The sequence below is a fragment of the Neomonachus schauinslandi genome, chromosome 2 (genome assembly GCF_002201575.2).
Source record: "Neomonachus schauinslandi chromosome 2, ASM220157v2, whole genome shotgun sequence".
Lineage (NCBI taxonomy): Eukaryota > Metazoa > Chordata > Mammalia > Carnivora > Phocidae > Neomonachus > Neomonachus schauinslandi.
This window is the reverse complement of record NC_058404.1, coordinates 131,800,882-131,826,082: the sequence shown is the minus strand read 5'-3', so window position 1 is coordinate 131,826,082 and position 25,201 is coordinate 131,800,882. Positions and strand designations below refer to the sequence as shown.

General features: G+C 39.6%; 1 protein-coding gene across 2 annotated transcripts in view; it reads left to right on the top strand.

Moving 5' to 3' along the window:
• The window catches only part of HERC3 (HECT and RLD domain containing E3 ubiquitin protein ligase 3), a 127,008-nt gene that overhangs the window by 39,100 nt on the left and 62,707 nt on the right, over positions 1–25,201 (top strand). For both annotated transcript variants that reach the window (XM_021702320.2, XM_021702319.2), the window contains exons 4-7: positions 15,569–15,728; positions 20,135–20,211; positions 21,063–21,284; positions 22,264–22,355. In XM_021702320.2, the coding sequence (XP_021557995.1) occupies positions 15,569–15,728; positions 20,135–20,211; positions 21,063–21,284; positions 22,264–22,355 (551 nt within the window). The remainder of the gene's footprint in view (positions 1–15,568; positions 15,729–20,134; positions 20,212–21,062; positions 21,285–22,263; positions 22,356–25,201) is intronic.

Genomic DNA, 25,201 nt, shown 5'->3' with positions numbered 1-25,201 from the left:
ATGTATTATTTATAGTATGTAGTTAAATATCCAAATACATGGAGATTTTACTGACATTTTTCATTTAATGATTTCTAGTTTAATACTCTGTGGTCAGAGTACATATTTTGTGTGATTTCAGGCCTCTTAAAATTACTTAGATTTGTATTATAGCCCAAAATGTGGTCTATTTTGGTGACTGTTCTGTGGTGCAGTTGGAAAGAATGTGTATTTTGCTGTTGATGTGTAGAGTGTTTTATAATTATCAATTAGGTCAAGTTGGCCGACAGTGTTGTTCAGTATTCTATGTACTTACTGATTTTGTGTCTGCTTAATCTATGCATTAATGAGAGTATAGTGTTTAAATCTTTGACTATCATTGTTGATTTGCTTATTTCTTCTTTTGGCTAAGTTTTGCTATAGATATTTTGAAACTGTATTATTAGGTATATACACATTTAAGATTATTAGGTCTTGATGAATTGTTACTTTTAATGTCATGAAATGTCATTCTTTTTTTTTTTTTTTTTTAAGATTTATTTATTTATTTATTTATTTGGCAGAGAGCGACACAGCGAGAGAGGGAACCCAAGCAGGGGGAATGGGAGAGGGAGAAGCAGGCTTCCCGCTGAGCAGGAGCCTGATGCAGGGCTTGATCCCAGGACCCTGGGATCATGACCCGAGCCGAAGGCAGATGCTTAATGACTGAGTTACCCAGGCGCCCCTAAATGTCATTCTTTATCCCTGATAATATTCACTGCTTTGAAGTCTACCTTACCTGATATGAATATAATAGCTTCAACTTTCTTTTGATTAGTGTTTCTTTTCACATCCATTTACTTTTCATTTTTCTGTGTCTTTATATTTGAAGTGGGTGTTTTGAAGGCAGCATATAGTTGGGTCTTGCACATCTTTAGGAGACATATCTAGAAAAATATTACTAAAGCCAATGTCAAAGAAATGTTTTCTACTAGGAGTTTTATGATTTCAGGTCTCATGTTCAGGTTTTTAATCCATTTTGAGTTTCTTTTTTGTGTATGGTGTGAGAAAGTGGTCTGTTTTCATTCTTTGAATGTTGTTGTCCAGTTTTCCCAGCACCATTTATTGAAGAGATATGTTTTCCCCATTGTATATTCTTGCCTTCTTTAATGAATTGACCCCATATAAGCATGGGTGTCTTTCTGGGTTCTCTATTCTGTTCTGTTGACCTCTGTTTTTTGGCAGTACCATACTGTTTTGATTATTACTACAGCTTTGTAGTATCTTGAAATTTGGGTTTGTGATGCCTCTAGCTTTGTTCTTCTTTCTCAAGATTGCTTTGGCTATTTGGGGTCTTTTGTGGTTCCATAAAAATTCCAGTTCTGTGAAAAATGCTGTTGGTTTTTTGATAGGCATTGCATCGAATCTGTAGATTGCTTTGTGTAATATGGGCATTTTAACAATATTGTTCCAATTCATGAACATGGAATATCTTCCCAGTTGTTTGTGTCATTTTCAATTTCTTTCATCAGTATTTTATAGTTTTCAGAATACAGGTCTTTCCCCTCCTTCGTTAAATTTATTCATAGGTGTTTTATTCTTTTTGGTGCAATTTTAAATGGAATTGTTTTAATTTCTCTTTCTGCTACCTTTGTTATTAGTGTATAGAAATGCAACCAGTTTCTGTGTTAATTTTATATCCCAAGCTCTACTGAATTTATTTATTACTTCGAGGGGAGTCTTTAGGGTTTTCTATGTATTAGTATCATATCATCTACAAGTAGTGACAGTTTAACTTCTTCTTAACCAATTTGGATGCCTTTTATTTCTTTTTCTTGTCTGATTGCTATGGTTAGGACTGCCAGTATTATGTTGAATAAAAGTGGCAAGAGTTGACATCCTTGTCTTATTCCTGATATTAGGGGAAAAGCTCTCAGTTTTTCACCATTGATCATGTTAGTTGTGGTTTTGTCATATATGGCCTTTATTATGTTGAGGTATGTGCTCTGGAAACCCAATTTATTGAGAGTTTTTATCATAAACGGGTGTTGAATTTTGTCAAATGCCTTTTCTGCATCTGTTGAGATGATCATATGATTTTTAAAAGATTTTATTCATTTATTTGACAGAGAGAGAGCACAAGCAGGGCAAGCAGCAGGCAGAGGGAGAGGGAGAATCAGGCTTCCCGTGGAGCAGGGAGCCTGATGCGGGGCTCGATCCCAGGACCCTGGGATCATGGCCTGAGTCAAAGGCAGACACTCAACCGACAGCCACCCAGGGGCCCCGATGACCATATGATTTTTATCCCTCACTTTGTTGATGTGGTGTAACACATTGATTGATTTGTGCATATTGAACCATCCTTGTATCCCTAGAATAAATCCCACTTGATTGAGGTGAATGATCCTTTTAAATATGTTGTTGAATGCAGTTTGCTAATGTTTTGTTGAGGATTTTTGCATCTATTTTTATCAGGGATATTGTCCTGTAGTTTTCTTTTTTGTAGAATCCATATGGTGTGGTATCAGGGTGATGTTGGCCCCTTAGAATGAATTTGGGAGCTTTCCTTCCCCTTCTGTTGTTTTGGAATAGATTGAGGAGAATAGGTACTGACTTTATAAATGTTTGGTGGAATTCACCTGTGAATCCATCTGGTCTTGGACTTTGGTTTTGGGGACTTTTTTGAATACCAAACAGATTTTGTTGCCAGTAATTAGCATATTCTGATTTTCTATTTCTTCCTGATTCGGTTTTGGAAGATTGTGTATTACTAGGAATACATCTATTCTAGGTTGTCCAATTTCTTGATATATAATGTTTCATAGTAGTCTCATATAATGTTTTGTGTATCTGTAGTGTATCTTTTTACTTGTCTTTCATTTCTGATTTAATTTATCCTTTTTTTTTTTCCTTGATGAGTCAGGCTAAAGGTATATCTTTATCTTTTTAAAGAACCAGCTCTTGATTCATTGATATTTTTTTCTATTTTTTTTTTTTTAGTCTCTATTTCATTTATTTCTGCTCTTTATTATTTTCTTCTTTCTCCTCCCCTTGGGTTTTGTTTATTCTTCTTTTTCTAGTTGATTTAGGTGTAGCGTTACATTGTTTATTTGAGATTTTTCTTGTTTCTTGAGGTCCTGTATTGCTGTAAATTTCCTTCTTAGAGTTGTTTTCAGGGCATCCCAAAGATTTTGGACCATTGTGTTTTCATTTTCATTGTTTTCATGTATTTTTTTAAGTTCCTCTTCAACCTATCCTCATATCTTATTTTTTTAAAGTAACAGTTTTATTGTATATGAATACAGAGAGACCAGACTTGGTTAATGGTGATGGTGTTCATTACTTTTTTTCTCTGCAGCTAATGATAGAATCAGAGGAGTTGATACAACAAACAGTGTGTTACTAGAACATCAACTGCATTAAGTAGCTACTTTTTTAAAAGTAAATTCTACACCCAGTGTGGGGCTCAAACTGACAACCCCACAATTGAGATTCTATGCTTTACCAACTAAGCCAGCCAGGCATGCCCCCCCGACCCCTCCTCATTTTTTAAAAATTCTTTTTTTGTTGTTGTTGTTCCACTTGGGTGCTTTCCATTTCTCTGTCTTCCAGGTCACTGCTCTGTTCTTCTCCATCTGCTAATCTGTTGATTCCCTTTAGTGTACTTTTCATTTCAGTTATTGTATTTTTCAGCTCTCATTGGTTCTTTTTTATATTTTTTATCTCTTTGTGGAAGTTCTTAGTGAGTTCATACATTTTCCCCTCTAGTCCAGTGAGCATCTTTATGACCATTACTTTAAACTCTTTATCAGGCATGTTGCTTATCTCCATTTTGTTCTTTTTCTGAGGTTTTGTCTTGTTCTTTCATTTGGAGCATATTCCTCTGTCTCTTCATTTTGCTTGACTTTTGTGTTTGTTTTTTTTTTTTTTAGCATGGAAAGTTGGTTTTTAGTGTGAGCTACTAGATTAGAGGCACTTTCGTGGCATATGAAACAGCACAGTTCCAATTCAAACACACCTTTGATAATTTTCCAGTTTCTTGTTGTTGTTACAGTCCTAGCCATTTTTGCATTGTTCATTAAACAGAATTAAAAACAAAACCATTTTAATTCTAGGTTTATATTTCCATGCTTAAATTTTTAAAAATTTTATTATGTTAATCACCATACATTACATTTTTAGTTTTTGATGTAGTGTTCCATGATTCATTGTTTGCATATAACACCCAGTGCTCCATTCAATACATGCCCTCTTTAATACCCATCACCAGGCTAACCCCTCCCCCCACCCCCCTCCCCTCTAGAACCCTCAGTTTGTTTCTCAGAGTCCATAGTCTCTCATGGTTCGTCTCCCCCTCTGATTTCCCCCCACTTCATTTTACCCTTCCTACTATCTTTTTCTTTTGTGTTTGTTTCTATGGATTAGGCAGAACAGCTACTTCTCCTGAACTTGAAGGAATGGCTTTGTATATGGTCATCCCCTGTGTAGACGGTGTGTGCCTGGTGAATTTGCCTGTCTGGCTGAAACTGTGGCTGGCATGGGTTTGTGGTCAAAGGGCACTCTCTGCTGGGGCTGCCCTGGTGGAATGGTCAGAGCTGAATTGGTGTGGTTGTGTTGTTCTCGGTCTCTCTGTCTGGAGGTTGCCCTGGCAGGACTTGCTAAAGCTGAAGTGGGTGTAAGCTGGGGGGTTCTGGGATGCTCAGCATAGGGGGTGCCCTGGTGGGGCAACTGGAGCCAAGGTTAATGTGGGCCAGGATGTCTCAGGGCACTTTACACAGGGTCATCCTGGTGGGGTGGCTGGAGACAAGGTGGGGTATGGCCTTTGGGTTCCTGGGTCATTCCATGTAGAGGGTACCCTGGCAGGGCAGCTGGAACTGAGACAGACATGGACTGGGGTTCTGGGGTGTTCCATGTGGTGGGTGTGGGGTGGCCAGAGCCAAAACTAGCAAGAGCCAGGATGTCGGAGCACTCTGCATCAAGGGAAGCTTAGCCAAGCCATCTGAGGCCAAAGTGGTGCAGGCCTGGAGTGTATTAAGGTGCTTTGTGCTTCTGTCACCTCGGTGCAGTGGCTGGAGCTATAGTGAGCACTGACCAGGGGTATCATGGTGTTGTGTGCCGGGGCCACCTTAGTGGGATGGCTGGGGCTGGTGTGGGCTAGGGGCTTGGGGCTCGCTGAGGCGTTAGTTCACTTAGGGTGCCTGGACCGTGTTCTCGTCCATGCTTCAAGGTGGAAGGGGAATGTAAACCATGGTGCTCTTCAGCCCCTCAGACGTGGAGAGAGTTCCAGCAGCTCCCCGGCTGTTTGGCAGGGTTTTAGGGCTACTTCTATATTCTCTTCGCTCTTTTTAAGTGTGGCTTTTTTTCTGTGCCCCAGGGCATCCAGGAATGTTGTGGGCTAGGGCCCTGTGCTCACTGAGGTGGCAGGCCAGCTATGGCATCTGGACCCTGCCCTCATTTGCACTATCAGAGTGGAGGTTGGGGGCGGGGGACGTTAACTATGACTCTCACCAGCCCCTCCAGCCTGGAGAGAGTTCTGGCAGCTCCCCACCATTTGGTGGAGTACTAGAGCTGGATCTTTTATGTCCTAGTTGCTCTTTTAAACTGAGGCTCTCTTCCTGTGCCCCATGGGAGACAGATCTGCCCACGGTCCCTCAGTACTATCCGTCCCCACTGCAGTTCACAGTGTTGGGGTGGGGGTTCCCTTTGTTACTTTGTCTCCTCTCTTTCTTACTGTTCTCTGTGTGGTCTATCTTTTGATGTGCTGAAGCTGTTGAGTCAGCCCTTAGTTCTTCTTCAGGAGGAATTGCTCTATAAATAGGTGTGGATTTGGTGTGTTCTGTGGAGGAAGTGAGTTCAGGGTCTTTCTACCTTGCCGTTTTGGACCAGAACCATGCCTCTCTATTAAAATCCTTGTAAAGCATCAGATTATGCCATGATTGACAAATCTGAGTTCCTGAAAATAACTGAGTCACTGCAGCTGATCTTATTCTGACTAGTGGTAGTGCTAATGACTCACAAAGAGTCTTCTCCCCTCCCATTGCCTGTGACAGGCCTCCATATGTTCTAACTGCCTTAGTATATATGGTTTATTGCATCTGAAAGCGTACATGGTAATTTGAAATTTATGGCTTTGAGAAGAAAATATTCTCAGAAGCATTCTTCATAGTGTGAAGTGGTTTCATCGTCATCATTGTTGTTGTTGTTGTTGTTGTTATTGTTATTGTTTTGGTGGGTAAGGTTGTATATGAACTCTAAAGCCCAAGGTAAAGTCACCTATCTCTGAACTGAGAAATACTGCTCTGAACTCTTATTATAACTGATCTTTTTTTCTCATTCTTTAGTTGAAAAGATTTGGTTTAATGATTGTTTAAACTTGGGCAGTCATACATAGGATTAAGCAAGTAAGCATTTGATATTCCTGGATAATTTAAATGAAGTATCAGCTGCTCAGAGATGCTGCCTGGCTCCAGGAATCCAGCCCTTCACTGTAGAAGAAGGTTAAATGTAATTTTAGTGGGAGCATTTGTGGGAGAGCTGTACCTTTGGTTTTTTGGCTTTTTAAAAAAAATTTAGCCAGGTTGAACAAAGACAGTTTGTGGACTTTCTCTGATTAACCAAAATATAAAACAAACAAAAACAAAACAAAAAGCCTCACACGTACAGAAAAAAAAATGTTATTTTAAAATTCTGGCTCTAGGTTTCCAGTTTCAGGAAGGATGGGGTAAGCACATTCTTTTTTATCTCTTCGGCAGAACGCAACTATAAAACCTGGACAGAATAAATGGAGTAGCTATTTGAGGGCTCTGAAAAGCAAATGATGGTAGGTGGATTGGGAACGAAGACCAGAATTCAAAGTACCACTGGATTGCCATTGAGTTCACCAATTTCCCCCTCCAGTCCTCCTGCCATTTGGCCCCAGAGGCAAGTAGAGCTGTGGAAGTACAGTATATAGGCTAGAGAGCAGCAAAGGAGCCCCAAGAAACCTGAAAGTGTTGGGCAGATTTCACAGATTTCAGGGAAGGAGAACTTTGGGAAAGCAACTGCATATAGTCATCTATGAACTCCTGGGCTCATCCCTGAGCTGTTTATGTGTGGATCTTATCCTGCTTAGCATAGAAATGACTCTAAGAACTGAGCTAACACATAGACCACCACCTACATTCCAGACTTGCCTCAATGTGGTGCATGCAGGGCACAAATTTGAATGGCACTGCAGAAGCTTTGAAAACTACAACAAAATTGTCAACCTTCTCCAGAAGATTTAAATAAGACCGAGAGTCTTATAATACTCAGAATGTTTATGGTACTATCCAAAATCACTCAGCATATGAAAACCCAGGAAAGGGGTGCCTGGGTGGCTCAGTTTGTTAAGGATCTGCCTTCAGCTCAGGTCATGATCCCAGGGTCCTGGGACCGAGCCCTGCATCGGGCTCCCTGCTCAGCAGGGAGCCTGCTTTTCCCTCTCCCTCTGTCTCTCCCCCCATTCCTGCACTCATGTGTGCTCTCTCTCTCTCTCCTTCTCAAGTAAAAATAAAATCTTAAAAAAAACAAAACAGAACAGGAAAACTCAACTAGTATAATAAGGGACAATCAGTAGATGCAGTGCTGGAATGACATAGGTGTTGGGATTATCTGTTGAAGACTTTAAAGCAGCTGTTACACAAATGTTCCACCCAGCTGGCTCAAATTCTTGGAAATAAATGGAAAAATGAAATTCTCTGCAAAGAAATAGGTGATATAAAGAAGAACCAATGAAACAGCCAAAATGAAAAAGTCATTGGCTGGACTCAGTAGCAGAATGGAGAGGACAGAGGAAAGAATTGGTGAAGTTGAAGATAAGCCAGTAGAATTTCCCCAATCTGAATAACAGCAGATTGAGGCAAAAAATTAAACAGGATTCTGGGGACCTGTGGGACAAGGACAAAAGGTCTGATGTTCATGTCATGGAAATCCCAGCAGGAGAGGAGAAAGAATGTGGTGCTGAAAATGATAATGGCTGACAGATTTCTAAATTTGGCAAAAGACATAAACAGATTCAATAAGTGGATTCAATAAGTACAGTAAACCCAAATAAGATAAACCAAAAGAAATCCACACCTAGAAGATCATAACCAAACTTCTAAAAATTAAAGACAAAATACTTGAAAGCAACCAGGGGAAAGACACATATTACTTGTAGGGGAATATTCATTGACGTCATTATGGATTTCACCCCAGAAACTATGGAGGCCGTAAGTGGCATGGCCACTTTTAAAGTGCTGCAAGAAAAGAAGTCAACTCAGAATTCTGTATCCAGCAAAAAACACTCTCCACAAATGAATGTGAAATGAAGGCATTTTCAGATGAAGGAAAAGTCAGAAAATCCATAGCCAGCAGACCTGTACTGAACCATTGCTAAAAGAAGTTATTTTGACAGAAGGGAAATGATACCAGAAGGAATATCGGAACATCAGGAATGAATAGAGAGCAACAGAAATAGTAGATATATGGGCAAATATAATAAACTATTCTCTTCTTGAGTTCTTTAAAACATACTGATTGACAGCAAAAATTATAACCTTGTGATAGAGTTTTCAAAGTGTTGCAGATGTACTATTTAAGACTGCTGTAGCTTGGGTGGGGAGAATGAAGGAACCTATATAGTGGTAGAGTTTCTGCATTTTACTTGAAATAGTATTGATTCTAAGTAGACTCTGAAAGGATAACTGTTTATATTGTAATCCCTAGAGCAATCACTTAGGTAACCATACAAAGAGATATGGTAAAAAAGACCACAATGAATTAAAATAGAGTACTAGAAAGTATTTAAATAATGCAAAAAAAGGCAGGAATGAGGAAAAAAGCAATGAAAAACAAAGGGAATGAACAGAAAACAAATAATAAAAAAGTAGGTCAAAAATCCACATATATCAATGATTTTATTAAATATAGTCTAAACAAAACAATCAAAATATAGATCTTATATTAAATTTAAAAAATTACCCAACCATATCATATGCTGTATATAAGAAATTGACTTCAAAAATAATAATCTAGGAAGTTTAAAATACCTACTCCTGGGCATTTATTTCAGAGAAATGAAAACTTATTCTCACACAGTAACTTGTACAGAAATGTTTATTGCATCTCTATAATTGCTAAAAACTGGGAACAGTGCTTTGTGGTACATCCATAATGCAGTGGAGTAGTACCCACAAATAAAAAGGAACATACTATGAGATACGTGCTACAACCTGGATGAGTCTTCCAGGCATTATATTGAATGAAAGAATCCAGTCTTGAAAGGTTAGAAACTATAGGATCCCATTATGTGACAGTATTGAAAATATAAAACTATAGGGCGCCTGGGTGGCTCAGTTGGTTAAGTGACTGCCTTCGGCTCAGGTCATGATCCTGGAGTCCCGGGATCGAGTCCCGCATCGGGCTCCCTGCTCGGCAGGGGGTCTGCTTCTCCCTCTGACCCTCCCCCCTCTCATGTGCTTGCTCTCTCTCATTCTCTCTGTCTCAAATAAATAAATAAAATCTTTAAAAAAAAAAAAAAGAAAATATAAAACTATAGTGCTAAAAAACAGATTAGTGGTTGCCAGGAGTTAGGTATGAGGAGAGTGTGTGACCAAGGGACTTTTTTTTTTGAGTGATGGGACTGTTCCATATCTTCTTTGTGACATGTGCTTGAATTCATAGACTTGTACATAATAAAAGATCAGTTTTACTGTACAATAAATAAAAAATTTGGTTTTGAAAAACTGACTCTGGTTTGAGTGTCTTGGTTCAGAAACAAGATATAATTCCTGCTGTGGAGAGATCTCTTTTATGGGGGTGGGATCACTTTAAAGTGTGAGTTGTATTATAGAGTTGAGACTCTACTGAGCATAGCCCAGACTCCCCCTCCCCCAAATGTTTAGCTGAGAATACTTAAGAAAATAGTTGGAATATGGCGTAGGACAAAACAGATACAGAAGCAAACAATGGAGAGAGAGCCTAGTCATGTTGTGGGAAGACAGGGCACCCCAGGAGGAGAGTCAGGCACTAGGAAATTCTTTTTTGGGGGGATCCGCAGGAGAATTTGGATTGTATTTTGTTTGGAGTGGTTTGCTGAGATGATGTTTATTTCCCTCATCCCAGATCTGCAGTAGAAGTCAGCTGCCCCCCTCAGACTGGGTTGACAGTACTGGGGTAACACTGCCAGGCGAGAGCAGAGTGTAGCAGCAAGAGGCAGGATGTGCATTAGGGTGAGTCCCGTGGGAAACAGGAACGAGGGTGGGGTGAATGTGAGGACTCAGAATCCACGGGATGGCAGGGCAAAGCACAGCATTTCTCACAGGATGGCTCTGCCTTTTGTTTTCTACTCCTAAAGAAAAGTGTAATCCTGGAGTAGACAATTTGGGGAACCTCAGAGAGGAGACATTTAAGTAATGAGAGTTTAATCTCTTTTGTCATACCAACTGCTGACATTTAATTTATTATAGTTTTATTAGTTAAAATTTAGTAGCAAATATTGAGCACAAATTTTGTATATTCTCTATGCTTTCCATTCAACTGCAAACTACTGAATATATTTCTCATCTGAACAATGAGGAAAAAGTCCATTTCCCATTTTTCATGTCTAGGCTAATCACCTCATTGTTACTTTTACCAGTTTCGTATCTGTCTAATCTTTTTCCATGACAGAATGTAATACAGCCTAGTGGGTACAATGGGCTCTAAAGTCAGAAGGACCTGGGATCCAGTTCTAGTTTCTCCACTCATTAGTTGTGAATCTTGGCCAAATTACATATGTTTTCTGAGTTGGGGCTTACTATAACCCTGCCTCACAGGGTTGTTGCAGGATTAAGTAAGTGTTTGGCATCATGCATTTCCCTCTAGGCTCATACCATCCTCTCTATTGCCACCCTTTGATGGTTTAATGCCCAATTCACTATTAACCTGAAAATACATTTAAAACTTTGTGGGCTCAAAAACCAAGTAGAAATAATCATAAAAACGTAAGTCCAGTTGAACTGCTGACTTGTTCTAAGCAGTACTCCACATTTGCCGCTGTTCTGGCTCATTCCTATTACCTTGCTCATTCCTATTACCTTGGCTCATTCTGATTTGAGAACATTGCTAAGCACTGTTAAAGACTTGAAAGGGTTGCTATGAGAGGATCAGAGAGAAAATATACTTTTATCCTCAAAAAATGCCAAATATTTCTTCAGTGTGTTTAATTATTTTAATGTGTGGGTTGAGGTTCTGTCATGATCTGCAAAATATAGCATAGAGTCTTGACAGAATGAACCAGAGAGACTGCATGTGAAAATGTACACCGCAGCCTGAACGTTCCCAACTGGAGCAGGGGAGTGTTCAGGGAGAGGTGTGAATGAAGCATTCATTCCCACGTTGGCCTGACCTAGGGAGTGGATTCTAGAAGAGGGATTATAATTTCACTCTAACAGATCCCCAGTCTGAATCAGATGAGCTTAGTTTTCTGGCTAGAAGAAATAAAATAAGTTGGACTTGGTCCAGTCACTGGTTTGATTCCTCACAAATTTTTGCGTTACAGAGCGTTGCCTTTGGGGCTGTAGGTTTTGTTGTAGCAGTGGTGGTTTGATGGCTAATGCGTGATGGGACGGGAATTGGTTTGTCTTAGGTTTTACCATGCCCTTTTGAGGCTGTTCAGCTGTGGTAAACAAGATCAAGAGGGATGCTATTGACAGGTTTTGAGGCAAGAACATAGTGGCAGATCAGGTAAAGAGCATCCTGTTAGGCTGAATGCTAACGTCCGGGCAGGAAAGGCTAATGGTTGGCGTAGGAAGTCAGGTATTAGGGGCCAGGCCTCAGTCATGGCTGAGGTGTCAGGCCAGGTACCCAGGCCCAGGAGGACATAAAAGCTGCCCAAATCCTGGAACTGTGGTACAAGGTGGATATTTGGTGAGAGGAGTAGAGTCTGAATCACCCAAGGTACTTCAGAAGGAGTTTCTTACCTTATTCCAAAATAAAGACAGGACTGTTCCTAGTGCGTGAGGCAAAGCTGAGTTGGGATATGGGGTCTAATAGTGAATAGAGGTTAAAGAAGTTGGGCAATGGGAACTACAGGAGTTAAAGCGTCTTTTAGGAGATTTCTCTGACATGAGCATGTTTTCGGTTGCTTAATTTAAATAAAAACTTTGTTTCCAAGTAATATATTTATACAAACTATCTTTAGGTCAAACAGAAGCTCCCTGCCTCCCCTGCAGTTTCACTAGCAGAGACCATTTCTCTGAACAGTTTTAGCTCTTTCTTTTAATATTTATGTTTTCTAAATGACATGCTTATATGCTGTTTCTTGATTTTTTTTTTTCAGTATTGGACATAATGTAGAGACACTGGGGAAGATTAGCATTCCTTTATATTCTCCGTCTACTCTTTCCTCTTCCTCACCTCTAGATACTCATCCTTTCCCAAATAATTGATTGCTGAAATCAATTGAGAATTAAATTTTTGATTACGTAAATTATATTTGTTTGGTTTTTATGGTTCTGTGTTCAATGATTGCTTTTATTTCCTATAAGACATTTTATGTATTTTCTGGAGTTAATTATATCTTTTTTTTTCTTTTGCATAGTAACCTCTGTATTCTCTGACAGAACTATAAAACTCATAACAATATAAAACTCATCAGATTGTATTTTGCTTTTCACCTTGGAGACATTCCTTCAACTTTGCCTCATGGGCCTGCTACATTATAGCTGTTTTGGAAATGTTCTTCACCTAAGAATTCTTATGTAAGATTTGTTTGCTGGATCCTGAATCTTCCTTTGTTTAGGAGGCATTATCTTATGGTAACTTTCTGAGAGAGGCAGCATTGGAGGTAAAATATTTTGAGAGCCTTACATGCCTGCAAATTATTCCTTTTTCCCCTCTCTCCTCATATTTTATTCATGGTTAGTTAGATATAGAATTCTCAACTGGAGGTCATTTTCCTTCAATATTGTGAAGGCATTGCTCCATTGTCTTCTAGTTTTCAGTATTGCTTCTGAGAAATCTAATGCCATTCTGATCCCTGTTCTATTGTATATAAATTGTTTTCCGTTCTAGAAACTTTTAGAGTCTTTTTTGGTGTTCTAAAATTTCAAGATGAAGTCCTCTGAATTAGGTCTTTCATCAGTCATTATTCTGAGTCCTTCATAGGTCCTATCAATGTGAAATTTAAGTCCTTATGAGAACTTTTCTTGTATTTCTTCTTTGAAATGGTTTTACCTTGTATTTTCCCCATCTCCTTTATGGAGTTCTTATTTTTCCATTATTGGACCTCTTGAAATAATCCCCTCATTTCTTTCTTTTTTAACCCCCTCTGTTTTGCTCTTTGTCTTTTTGTTCTCTTTCTTAGAAAATTTCTTCTTTTTTTTTTTAATTTAAATTTTAGTTAACATACAGTGCAATATTGGTTTCTGGAGTAGAATTCAGTGATTCATCACTTACATACAACACCCAGTGCTCATCACAAAAAGTGCCTTCTTTAATATCCGTCCCCTACTCGCCTCCCTTCATCAACCCTCGGTTTTTCTCTATTTTTAAGAGTCTCTTATGGTTTGTTTCCCTTTCTACTTTTCCCCCCTTCCCATATCTTTATCTGTTTTCTTTCTTAAATTCCACATATGAGTGAGATCATATGGTATTTCTCTTTCTCTGACTGACTTATTTCACTTAGTGTTAGACACTCTAGTTCTATCCACATCATTGCAAATGGCAAGATTTCTTCTTTTTTTTTTTTTGAAGGCTGAGTAATACTCCATTGTATGTATATACCACTTCTTCTTTATCCATTCATCAGTTGATGGACATTTGGGCTCTCTTCATAGTTTGGCTATTGTTGATAATGCTGCTGTAAACATCAGGGTGCATGTAACCATTCGAACCTGTATTTTTGTATCCTTTGGGTAAATACTTAGTAGTGCAATTGCTGGATCATAGGGTTAGTTCTCTTTTTAACTTTTTGAGGAACCTTCATACTCTTTTCCAGAGTGGCTGCACCAGTTTGTATTTCCACCAACAGTGTAAGAGGGTTCCCCTTTCTCCACATCCTTGCCAACATTTGTTGTTTCCTGACTTGTTAATTTTAGCCATTCTGACTGGTGTGAGGTGGTATCTCATTGTGGTTTTGATTTGTATTTCCCTGATGCCAAGGGATATTGAGCATCTTTTCATGTGTCTGTTGGCCATCTGGATGTCTTCTTTGGAAAAATGTCTATTCATGTCTTCTACCCATTTCTTAACTGGATTATTTTGTTTTGGGGTGTTGAGTTTGATAAGTATAGATTTTGGATACTAACCCTTTATCAGCTATGTCATTTGCAAATATCTTCTTCCATTCTGTAGGTTGCTTTTCAGTTTTGTTGACTATTTCCTTCATTGTGCAGAAGCTTTTTATTTTGATGAAGTCCCAATAGTTCACTTTTGCTTTTGTTTCCCTTGCCCCTGGAAACATGTCTAGTAAGAAGTTGCTCTGGCCAAGGTCAAAGAGGTTGTTGCCTGTATTCTCCTCTAAGATTTTGATGGTTTCCTGTCTCACATTTAGGTCTTTCATCCATTTTGAATTTATTTTTGTGTATGGTATAAGAAAATGGTCCAGTTTCATTCTTCTGCATGTTGCTGTCCAGTTTTCCCAACACCATTTGTTGAAGAGACTTTTTCCACTGGATATTCTTTCCTGTTTTTTTGAAGATGAGTTGACCATATGGTTGTGGGAATTTCTTCAATTCTTATTTCCCAGTCTGCTTTTGAAAGGTTTTTGTCTTTAAATTCATGCTGCCATATTTTCATTTTCTAAGATGATTTTATTCCTCAGATGTTTGAATGGTCCTTATCTTCTTCTATTTCTCTAACAGCTTAAATATTTTTTCTGCGCCCAGCATGATCCTTATCTTCTGAGTTCATTTTCTCTTTTTTTTTTTCTTTTTTTTCTTTCATGTTAGCATTTTGCTCATATGTGAGGAAAGTGCTGTGCCCAGCCTTTTATATTTAAGAGTGCGGTTCTAAAATGTGAGTGGAATTGTGTGAGGGCAAGGCTTGTTAAGTCACAGGAAGCTGGACATTTCATTGGGGGACCCACAGATGTCAGTGTCTGTGGATCTTCTCTTTTGGGCCTTTTTTTTTTTTTTTTTCAGAGAAATCCTCCTTTTTCTTGGCTAGATATTATGTATGAGGCTGTGTTCTGGAACCTTGGGGAGAAAGGTATTTTCTGGATTAGGGAGGGAGGGCTCTGGGAAAGGGGTCTTATTGTTCCCAAGCAGAATTTTACCAGTCCCACTGGTTGAAGTAATATGTCTCATTCCCACTCACATTTGAGCCTCTCTGGTTCAGTATCTCCCAACAGTAAACCTCAGGCTTCTCCCTGGAGAGAAGCACCAGGCCCATGGGGGAATACCTGGGATGTATGTGCTGCTGCAGTCATATATGCTACCCAGTGTAGCTGGGCTCTAAACTGATAGCTTGTAGAAATGTATGAAATTTATAATCCCTATAAATATACAGATCTGGTGGTTCTTTGTGAAAAACAAAACTGCCTAGAAGGATAATTCTGTGTAAGAAAGTCTTGTGTGATTCCTATTTCTAGGCTCTCCATTTTCCTCCTTGGTTTGGTCTCTTTCAGAGCAAATTGGAGCTTTGGCAGATCAGCACATTGTCCATGTGGCATGTGGCGAGTCGCACAGCCTGGCCCTCAGTGACCGGGGCCAGCTGTTTTCTTGGGGTGCAGGGAGTGATGGTCAACTAGGACTCATGACTACCGAGGATTCGGTGGCAGTGCCCAGGTAAGAATGTCACAGACGGGAATCTGAGTTTCCAGATGCCAGTTTTATAAATACTCTTTCCTGCTCTTGCTCTGTTAGAATCCTTGTTATGGTTCTGCTTTCTTTACTTAATTGCTGGTTTGTTTTTTTTGTTTTTTTGGTTTGTTTTTTTGGGGGGGGTGCCACTCCTGTGCCTTATACTTCATAGCACTTGTCACAAAAATTGTACTTATTTATAGAAGTGTCTGTCTCCAGTTAAAAAATGTGAGTTGTTCAGGAATTGTACTTTATTTATTCTAGTAACCTAGCTGTTAGCATAGTGTTTGGAATTCAATAAATGTTTGAATAAAAAAAGCATCTTTCTCTTGCTGGACTTACTAACCTTTAACTTAAAATTGTAAGCCTAAATCAATTACTCAATTAAGGACTCTAAACTAGAATCAAAAGTTTGACCCGTTTTCTAATAATAGCCATTATGAGCATTACGAACAGCTAAAATACCAAATATGCAAAAGTTTTTTCTTTTCTTTTTTTTTTTTTAAAGACTTTATTTATTTATTTGACAGAGAGAGAGACAGCGAGAGAGGGAACACAAGCAGGGGGAGTGGGAGAGGGAGAAGCAGGCTTCCCGCGGAGCAGGGAGCTGGATGCGGGGCTCGATCCCAGGACCCTGGGATCATGACCTGAGCTGAAGGCAGACGCTTAACGACTGAGCCACCCAGGCAAGCCCAAAAGTTTTTTTGTAACACAAAATACTAATACATGGTTTTGAGACTCAAATATTTATTTAATTTCTGAATCTTAGATGATTTAATAAAGTATCTAACAGATGCTTCAGCACTAAGTAAACATCCAAAATACTGAAGTTACTTCCAGGTGCTTTTCTTAGGGGGTGAAGTCTCAGTGTGTGGAGGTTCTTGGTGATCAAAGAGGCCACTAGTTTATTTCCGCCACTTAATTCCTGCCCTTTTGTATTACAAACATAGAGCACACCCCTACTGTTGTACTTGTCATGTTCACTGTAATTGTTTATTTAATGACTGTTTGTCAGACAAAGCTAGGAACTTTTGATGACATGAAACCTGGATTACTCACTTTTGCATCACCGTTGTTAAGGGAGTCCAGCACATTTATTGCTTATTACAAGGCCGTTTAATAAATGGCCTCTCCTCCCCTGCCCAATTATTGTTCCCCTTTAAAGGACAAAATACTCTTCTTCCTCTTCCTTTTTTGCCCTTCTTAGATTTTTGTAACTTTAATCAAAAGCTGGTTTAAGGAAAAGAGGAACATGGAGGTAAGAGTGATTTGATTCATTTCCTGACTTAGAACAGGTAATATTTTGGATTCATTTTTCCAAAAATTAGTTGAATTTTGGGGAAAAGAGAGAGTAGCAATAAGAAAAAAGGGCACTATATATATTTTAATGAAATTATGTGACTATTAAGGAAAAGATTCATAACGTCACTGACAAAAATATTTTACTTGTTGGGGCGCCTAGGTGGCTCAGTCGTTAAGCGTCTGCCTTCGGCTCGGGTCATGGTCCCAGGGTCCTGGGATCGAGCCCCGCATCGGGCTCCCTGCTCTGCGGGGGGCCTGCTTCTCCCTCTCCCACTCCCCCTGCTTGTGTTCCTGCTCTCGCTATCTCTCTCTCTGTCAAATAAATAAATAAAATCTTAAAAAAAAAAAAAAAGAAGTCTTCTGGTGCAGTGGCGCCTGGGTGGTTCAGTCGGTTAAGCGGCTGCCTTTGGCTCAGGTCATGATTCCAGGTCCTGGGATCGAGCCCCGCATCGGGCTCCCTGCTCAGCGGGAAGCCTGCTTCTCCCTCTCCCTCTCCCACTCCCCCTGCTTGTGTTCCCTCTCTCGCTGTGTCTCTCTCTGTGTCAAATAAATAAAATCTTTAAAAAAAATTTTTTTACTTGTTGATGACCAGAGACTCAAAGATTTTTAGTGGCATTTCATTTCTAAAAATGAAGTAACCTGTGTTATAGTAACAATTTAATTTTCATTAGTCATGTCTGAATTAAGGATGACTTCTGAGGCTTTGGTTTGTGTATAATTTTATGTTAAAACTTAATTGAAATTAATTTCTTAATCCATACCCTAGTATTGTGGAAAGTAACATAGCTTTGAAGTCAAACAGCCCTCCCATTCTAATACTGGTACTATTATTAATTAGGTGAGTGACCTTGGGCAAATTGTTTAACTTATCTAAGCCTTGATTTCTTAACTTAAAAATGGAGTTACATGTTGTGTACCTTTACGAAGTTACTGGGAGGAGAGAATGAGACGCTTAGGTAAAACACGTTATATGCTGGCACTCTTTATATATCCCTCCTGTCCACCTCAAGCCTATCATTTCCCTGTTGTTTCTTTGTTTTTTTGACCTGCTTCCTTTCTGTAACTGTGATTATGAAGATTGTGGTAAGGGTAGCGGTTGACCCATAAAGGGAGAATCGTGGGGAGTTTGAGTGGAAACTGGCCAGGGAAAAAAGGGCTGTTACTGCATAATATTTCTGAAACACTGGTCCCCTAGGCAGTAATGCATTTTCCAATTTTAAAAAATAGTGGGGTTCTACAAACTTTTAATACCTGTACAACGTGGATGAATGTCCAGGGAATTATTCTGAGAGGCAAAAAAGCCAATCCCAAGAGGTTGCCTACTATGTGATTTTATTTATGTAACATTCTTGAAATGACAGAATTTTAGAAATGGAGGGTAGATTAGGGGTTGTCAGGGGTTAGGGATAGGGGAGGGGAGCAGTGGTTATAAAAGTACAGCATGAGGAATCCTTATGGTGTTCAAACTGCTCAGTATCTTGACGGTGGTGGTGGATACACGAACCTACACAGGTGGTAAAATTAATACACAGAATTGAGTACAAATAAAACTGGGGAAGTATGAATAAGATTTGTAGATTGTATTAATATTAGCTTCCTGGTTATGATTTTATACCATAGTTTCACAAAGTGTCACCACTGGGGGAAACTGGACAAAGTATACAAGGGCTCTTTCTGTATTATTTCTTACACCTGCATGTAAATCTACAGTTACCTCAATAAAAAATAGTTGGGCTCTATTTGATACTAAATGCGTATGTGAACTCTGTTTTATAATCTTTTCATATCTGAGAAAATAAAACATTAACAAAGGTAATATCTGCTTGTCACTCGAAATAATCTCCTCCTCCCCCACTGGGCATCTATCTTCTAAGATGCCCCTCTCCTGAGAGCGTGTCCATCTGACTCCTTGACTTAATGAAGAAGATCATGGCAACTTGCAAGCTGTACAATAGAGAGTGGGAGATATTCCCAGGTGCCCAAATCTGTGGGGCAGCACCATGCACCATTACATGGATTTCTTTTCATTTTTTTTTTTTTTTTTTACCACAACCCTGTGAAGTAAGTACTGTTCTTTGTCCCCGTGTTTCACATGAGCAAGCCCACAGGAGCAGGATTTGAAAAGTACTCTACGCTTTTCCTCTTTACCATCCTAGGGAATTTAGGTTTTGTCCTTATTTTTTCAAAATTGTGGCAAAATACACCTCACATAAAATTTTGCATCCTAACCATTTTTAAGTGTATAGCTCAGTAGTGTTAAGTATATTTACATAGTTGTGTAAACAATCTCCAGAAATTGCAAAAATTTATCTTGCAAAAATTAGTCTTTATCCCTTAAATAACAGCTCCCCATTTCTTCTCTCCCAGCCACTGGCAAGCAGCATCAGACTTGATTTGTATGGATCTGACTACTCTGGATGTCTTTCATAAGTGCATTCATAAAGTATTTGCCCCTTTGTTAATGGATTATATCACTTAGCATAATGTCCTTAAGTTTCACCCATATTGTAGCATATGCCAGAATTCCCGTTCTTTTGAAGGTTGATTTAATATTCCTTTGTATGAATACACCACATTTTGTTTTTCCATTCTGTTCCATCTGTTGATGGACACTTTAGTTGCTTCTACCTTTTGGGCATTGTGAATAATGCTATTCTGAACATGGGTGTACAAATATCTCTTTGGGACCCTGCTTTCAGTTCTTTTAGCTATACCTCCAGAAGTGAGATTGCTGGATCATTTCATTGCATTGCCCTCATTTTGAAAACCACATAGACAGCAGCCAGATGCCTAGGGATCTCTCTTCTATCGTTTACTCCATTTCCCCTTCAAGGTGGTAATTAACAGAGTGTTGCAATGGGTTTAAGTGCAGATGTGTTTTTTGTTTTGTTCTGTTTTGTTCTTAATAGTAACTGCCTAAGAGGTAGGAAGTTAGTGAAAGACTTAATAGAACTGTATCATGTAAGAGTATGCATTTGATTTTTAAAAAGTCTTTTAGGAAAGATGGTATTTATTACAACTGTTGGGAATATTTCTGATCACTGTTTGTGTGGAATGCCTTCTTAAGAAGAAAGCCTTTTCTGTTTTAGGTTAATACAAAAGCTGAACCAGCAGACGATATTACAAGTTTCCTGTGGCAACTGGCATTGCTTGGCTCTTGCAGCTGGTAATATAACATTGAAATGTATGCTAATGTTATGTTAATTTGGGAACAGTTTCTCTTTGCATTTGTATGTGGTGTTATCTAACTGGACACTTTTAACTCACTGGTTAGGGTCTATGCACTCCTGTTAGACAGTGGTGTTTCTGAGACAGCCTTTGTGCAGCTCATACGTTTTCAGGGCGTAAACAGTGAGGAAGGTGGTCATCATTGCTCTCCCAGGGGAGGATGAGAAGGAGGCAGGACTGAATCTCAGTGCTCTTGAACATACAGAAGATTGGTTTTTCTTAGCTGTAGTCACTCTCAAGCGACATTCCACTATCAAGCTCCCAAATAAGTGAAAAGGAGGGAGTTAGGGAAACCTAAGTCAGCAAACAATGCTATATTCCATGTTAGAATAAATTTGAAGGGAAATCTGTACCAACATGTCATGCTCAATGCTCTGTGAGATAGTCCAGGTCAAAGCTGGACCTCCTGAGCCCTGGGTTTCATGATCTTGGTGTGTTTAGAACTAGTTCAGCTCCCTTAGTGGATCTAAGCCTGGTAATTGGCCTCTTCACAACTGAATTGACTTAAACATTTAATTTTTTCTTTTCTTTGTATAAATGTTAATAGCCTTTGAAGGGCAGTAGGACTCAGTTTACCCCTCTGTTGTAATGACAAGTGGGAGTTTTGGTTTTGGCAGTCTTCATAGCATGAAGTGTCTCTGCCCCTTGTGCTCAGGAGAGTTTGGTAGGTTGAGGGGGAGCAACTAACAAATGATCTTACTGGGCAACTGTATTGCTCTAATGAGGTTATTTTTGTGAAAGGAACTTGTATCATGTCTGGTAATACCAGTTACCCTGTTTTTATTTCAGATGGTCAGTTCTTCACATGGGGAAAGAACAGCCACGGGCAGCTGGGCCTGGGGAAGGAGTTCCCCTCCCAAGCCAGCCCGCAGAGGGTGAGGTCCCTGGAGGGCATCCCCCTGGCTCAGGTGGCTGCAGGAGGAGCTCACAGCTTTGCCTTGTCTCTCTCAGGAGCAGTTTTTGGCTGGGGCATGAATAATGCAGGGCAGCTAGGGCTCAGTGATGAAGAAGGTAAGTAAACTCTTTGTGTATACCTCTTTCATTTGTTTAACACATGCTTCTTGAGAATCTCCTGTGTGCTGGCCCCATGTTAGGTTCTAAGGGTGCAGCAATGAACAAAACAGATAATACTGTTGACTTCGTGGAGACTGCATGCTGGTGGGCAGAAGTATAGTATGTCAGATGGTTTGAGAGGAGAGTTTCCTGTTTTATATAAGGTTTCCAGAGAGGGCCTTTTTGATAAGATGTTTGTGCAGAGCCCTATAGGAGGTCAGGTGGGCAAAAGGGGACATGTAGCTATCTGGGCAAAGAATGTTTCAGTCAATGGGAACAGGATGTGTAGAGTCTCTAATGTGGGAAGATAGGTGGTGTAGTCTAGAGTGGAATGAGCGAGAGGAAGAGCAGCAGGGCTGGAGGTCAGAGAGGTAGTATAGGCCTGATGATGTAGGGCCATGGAAGCAAAGGAAAGCATTCGGCTTCCCTCAGTGAAAGGGGAAGACACTGAATGTTTTGAGGAGAAGAGTGATCCAATTTAACTTTGGCTAGCACAGGCCCCAAGGAGGCTGGAAGACCAGTTTGGAAGCAGTGGGAATAAAGTCAGATTTGAATATACTGTGAACGTGGGGCCAGTTGGTTTTGCTCATTGCTGGGTATGTGCTTGAAGTAAAGAGAGGAAAAATGGAAGGATGAAGTTGCCATTTATGGACTGAGGGAAACTCTGTGTGTGTGTGTGTATGTGTGTGTGTGTGTGTGTGTGTGTGTGTTGGGGGTGGTGAGTGGACAGAGTTGGGGAGTGTGGGGAAACCATGAGTTAGGTTTTAGATGTATTCAGAATGAGATGTCTATTAGATATTCAAGTGGATGTACAGGCAGGAAGCTGAATATGTGAGTCAGGGATCCAGGGGGACCCAGAATTCATCCTAAAATAGTTGTGTATATTTCCATCTCAAAGACAAATGGTAGTGATATTCTGATTTTTTTCTTATTTTAGATCGAGAGTCTCCTTGCCACGTGAAACTCCTACGAACACAAAAAGTCGTCTATATTAGTTGTGGAGAAGAACACACAGCAGTTCTCACAAAGGTAAGGGACTCAGAGTGTTTTGGTTTGTTCTGTGATGCTTTGGTGTTGGGTATGGCACAGATGATGATTATTACTTGATTCGTTTTGATAGTATCTTTTAGAGTAGTGATGGTGTTTAAAAATAGTTTAGTATAAATAACCTTAAAATATAGTATATAGCAACATTCTGTGTTCCTTTAAAACAATTTAAATATGCGAAAAATACAGAGCAATGTACTTAATGTCTTAAAATTATCAACCTATTTTTTCTAAAACTATCACATGCAGAGAGAATGAAAATGTATTTTTATGTTGAACAAACACTGTTACAGATTCACTTCAATAAAATGCCTTAGCATTTGTTCAAGTACAGTTGTTAAAAAAGTAGCTAACTTACAAGGAGTTTGTGGAGCATTTAATTTCTTAGATATGAACGATTGTGCAGAATCATTTCATTTCACCTATCTCTGTTTCTCCTTATTTTGTTTTGCTTCCTAGCACATCATTGTACTTTTTTTTTTTTTCTCTTTATTTTTTATTGTTATGTTTATCACCATACATCACATCATTAGTTTGGTTTTTTTTTTTGAATGTCTGAGTTTTAATTTTTTTTTATTCTTATGTTAATCCCCATACATTACATCATTAGTTTTAGATGTAGTGTTCCATGATTCATTGTTTGTGCATAACACCCAGTGCTCCATGTAGAATGTGCCCTCCTCAATACCCATCACCAGGCTAACCCAACCTCCCACCCCCCTCCCCTCTAGAACCCTCAGTTTGTTTTTCAGAGTCCATTGTCTCTCATGGTTCGTCTACCCCTCTGATTTCCCCCCCTTCATTCTTCCCCTCCTGCTACCTTCTTCTTCTTTTTTTCTCTTAACATATATTGCATTATTTGTTTCAGAGGTACAGATCTGATATTCAACAGTCTTGCACAAGTCATAGTGCTTACCAGAGCACATACCCTCCCCAGTGTCTATCACCCAGTCACCCCATCCCTCTCACCCCACCCCCCACTCCAGCAACCCTCAGTTTGTTTCCTGAGATTAAGAATTCCTCGTATCAGTGAGGTCATATGATACATGTCTTTCTCTGTTTGACTTATTTCGCTCAGCATAATACCCTCCAGTTCCATCCATGTCGTTGCAAATGGCAAGATCTCATTCCTTTTGATGGCTGCATAATATTCCATTGTATATATATACGACATCTTCTTTATCCATTCATCTGTCGATGGACATCTTGGCTCTTTCCACAGTTTGGCTATTGTGGACATTGCTGCTATAAACATCAGGGTGCACATACCCCTTCGGATCCCTACTTTTGTATCTTTGGGGTAAATACCCAGTAGTGCAATTGCTGGGTCATAGGGTAGCTCTATTTTCAACTTTTTGAGGAACCTCCATACTGTTTTCCAGAGTGGCTGCACCAGCTTGCATTCCCATCAACAGTGTAGGAGGGTTCCCCTTTCTCCGCATCCCCGCTAACATCTGTCATTTCCTGACTTGTTAATTTTAGCCATTCTGACTGGTGTGAGGTGGTATCTCATTGAGGTTTTGATTTGGATTTCCCTGATGCCAAGCAATATTGAGCACTTTTTCATGTGTCTGTTGGCCATTTGGATGTCTTCTTTGGAAAAATGTCTGTTCATGTCTTCTGCCCATTTCTTGATTGGATTCTTTGTTCTTTGGGTGTTGAGTTTGATGAGTTCTTTATAGATTTTGGATACTAGCCCTTTATCTGATATGTCATTTGCAAATATCTTCTCCCATTCTGTCGGTTGTCTTTTGGTTTTGTTGACGAAATGTTTCCTTTGCTGTGCAAAAGCTTTTTATCTTGATGAAGTCCCAAGAGTTTATTTTTGCCCTTGCTTCCCTTACCTTTGGCGATGTTTCTAGGAAGAAGTTGCTGCGGCTGAGCTCGAAGAGGTTGCTGCCTGTGTTCTTTAGGATTTTGATGGACTCCTGTCTCACATTGAGGTCTTTCAACCATTTGGAGTCTATTTTTGTGTGTGGTGTAAGGAAATGGTCCAGTTTCATTCTTCTGCATGTGGCTATCCAATTTTCCCAACACCATTTGTTGAAGAGACTGTCTTTTTTCCATTGGACATTCTTTCCTGCTTTGTCAAAGATGAGTTGACCATAGAGTTGAGGGTCCATTTCTGGGCTCTCTCTTCTGTTCCATTGATCTATGTGCCTGTTTTTGTGCCAGTACCATACTGTCTTGATGATGACAGCTTTGTAATAGAGCTGGAAGTCCGGAATTGTGATGCCGCCAGCTTTGCTTTTCTTTTTCAACATTCCTCTGGCTATGCGGGGTCTTTTCTGGTTCCATACAAATTTTAGGATTATTTGTTCCATTTCTTTGAAAAAAGTGGATGGTATTTTGATGGGGATTGCACTGAATGTGTAGATTGCTCTAGGTAGCATTGACATCTTCACAATATTTGTTCTTCCAATCCATGAGCATGGCACGTTTTTCCATTTCTTTGTGTCTTCCTCAATTTCTTTCATGAGTATTTTATAGTTTTCTGAGTACAGATCCTTTGCCTCTTTGGTTAGATTTTTTCCTAGGTATCTTATGGTTTTGGGTGCAGTTGTTTTTTTTGTTTTTTAAAGATTTTATTTATTTATTTGAGAGAGAGAGAGAGCATGAGAGGGGGGAGGGTCAGAGGGAGAAGCAGACTCCCTGCCGAGCAGGGAGCCCGATGTGGGACTCAATCCTGGGACTCCAGGATCATGACCTGAGCCGAAGGCAGTCGCTTAACCAACTGAGCCACCCAGGCGCCCTTGGGTGCAATTGTAAATGGGATCGACTCCTTAATTTCTCTTTCTTCTGTCTTGTTGTTGGTGTGTAGGAATGCC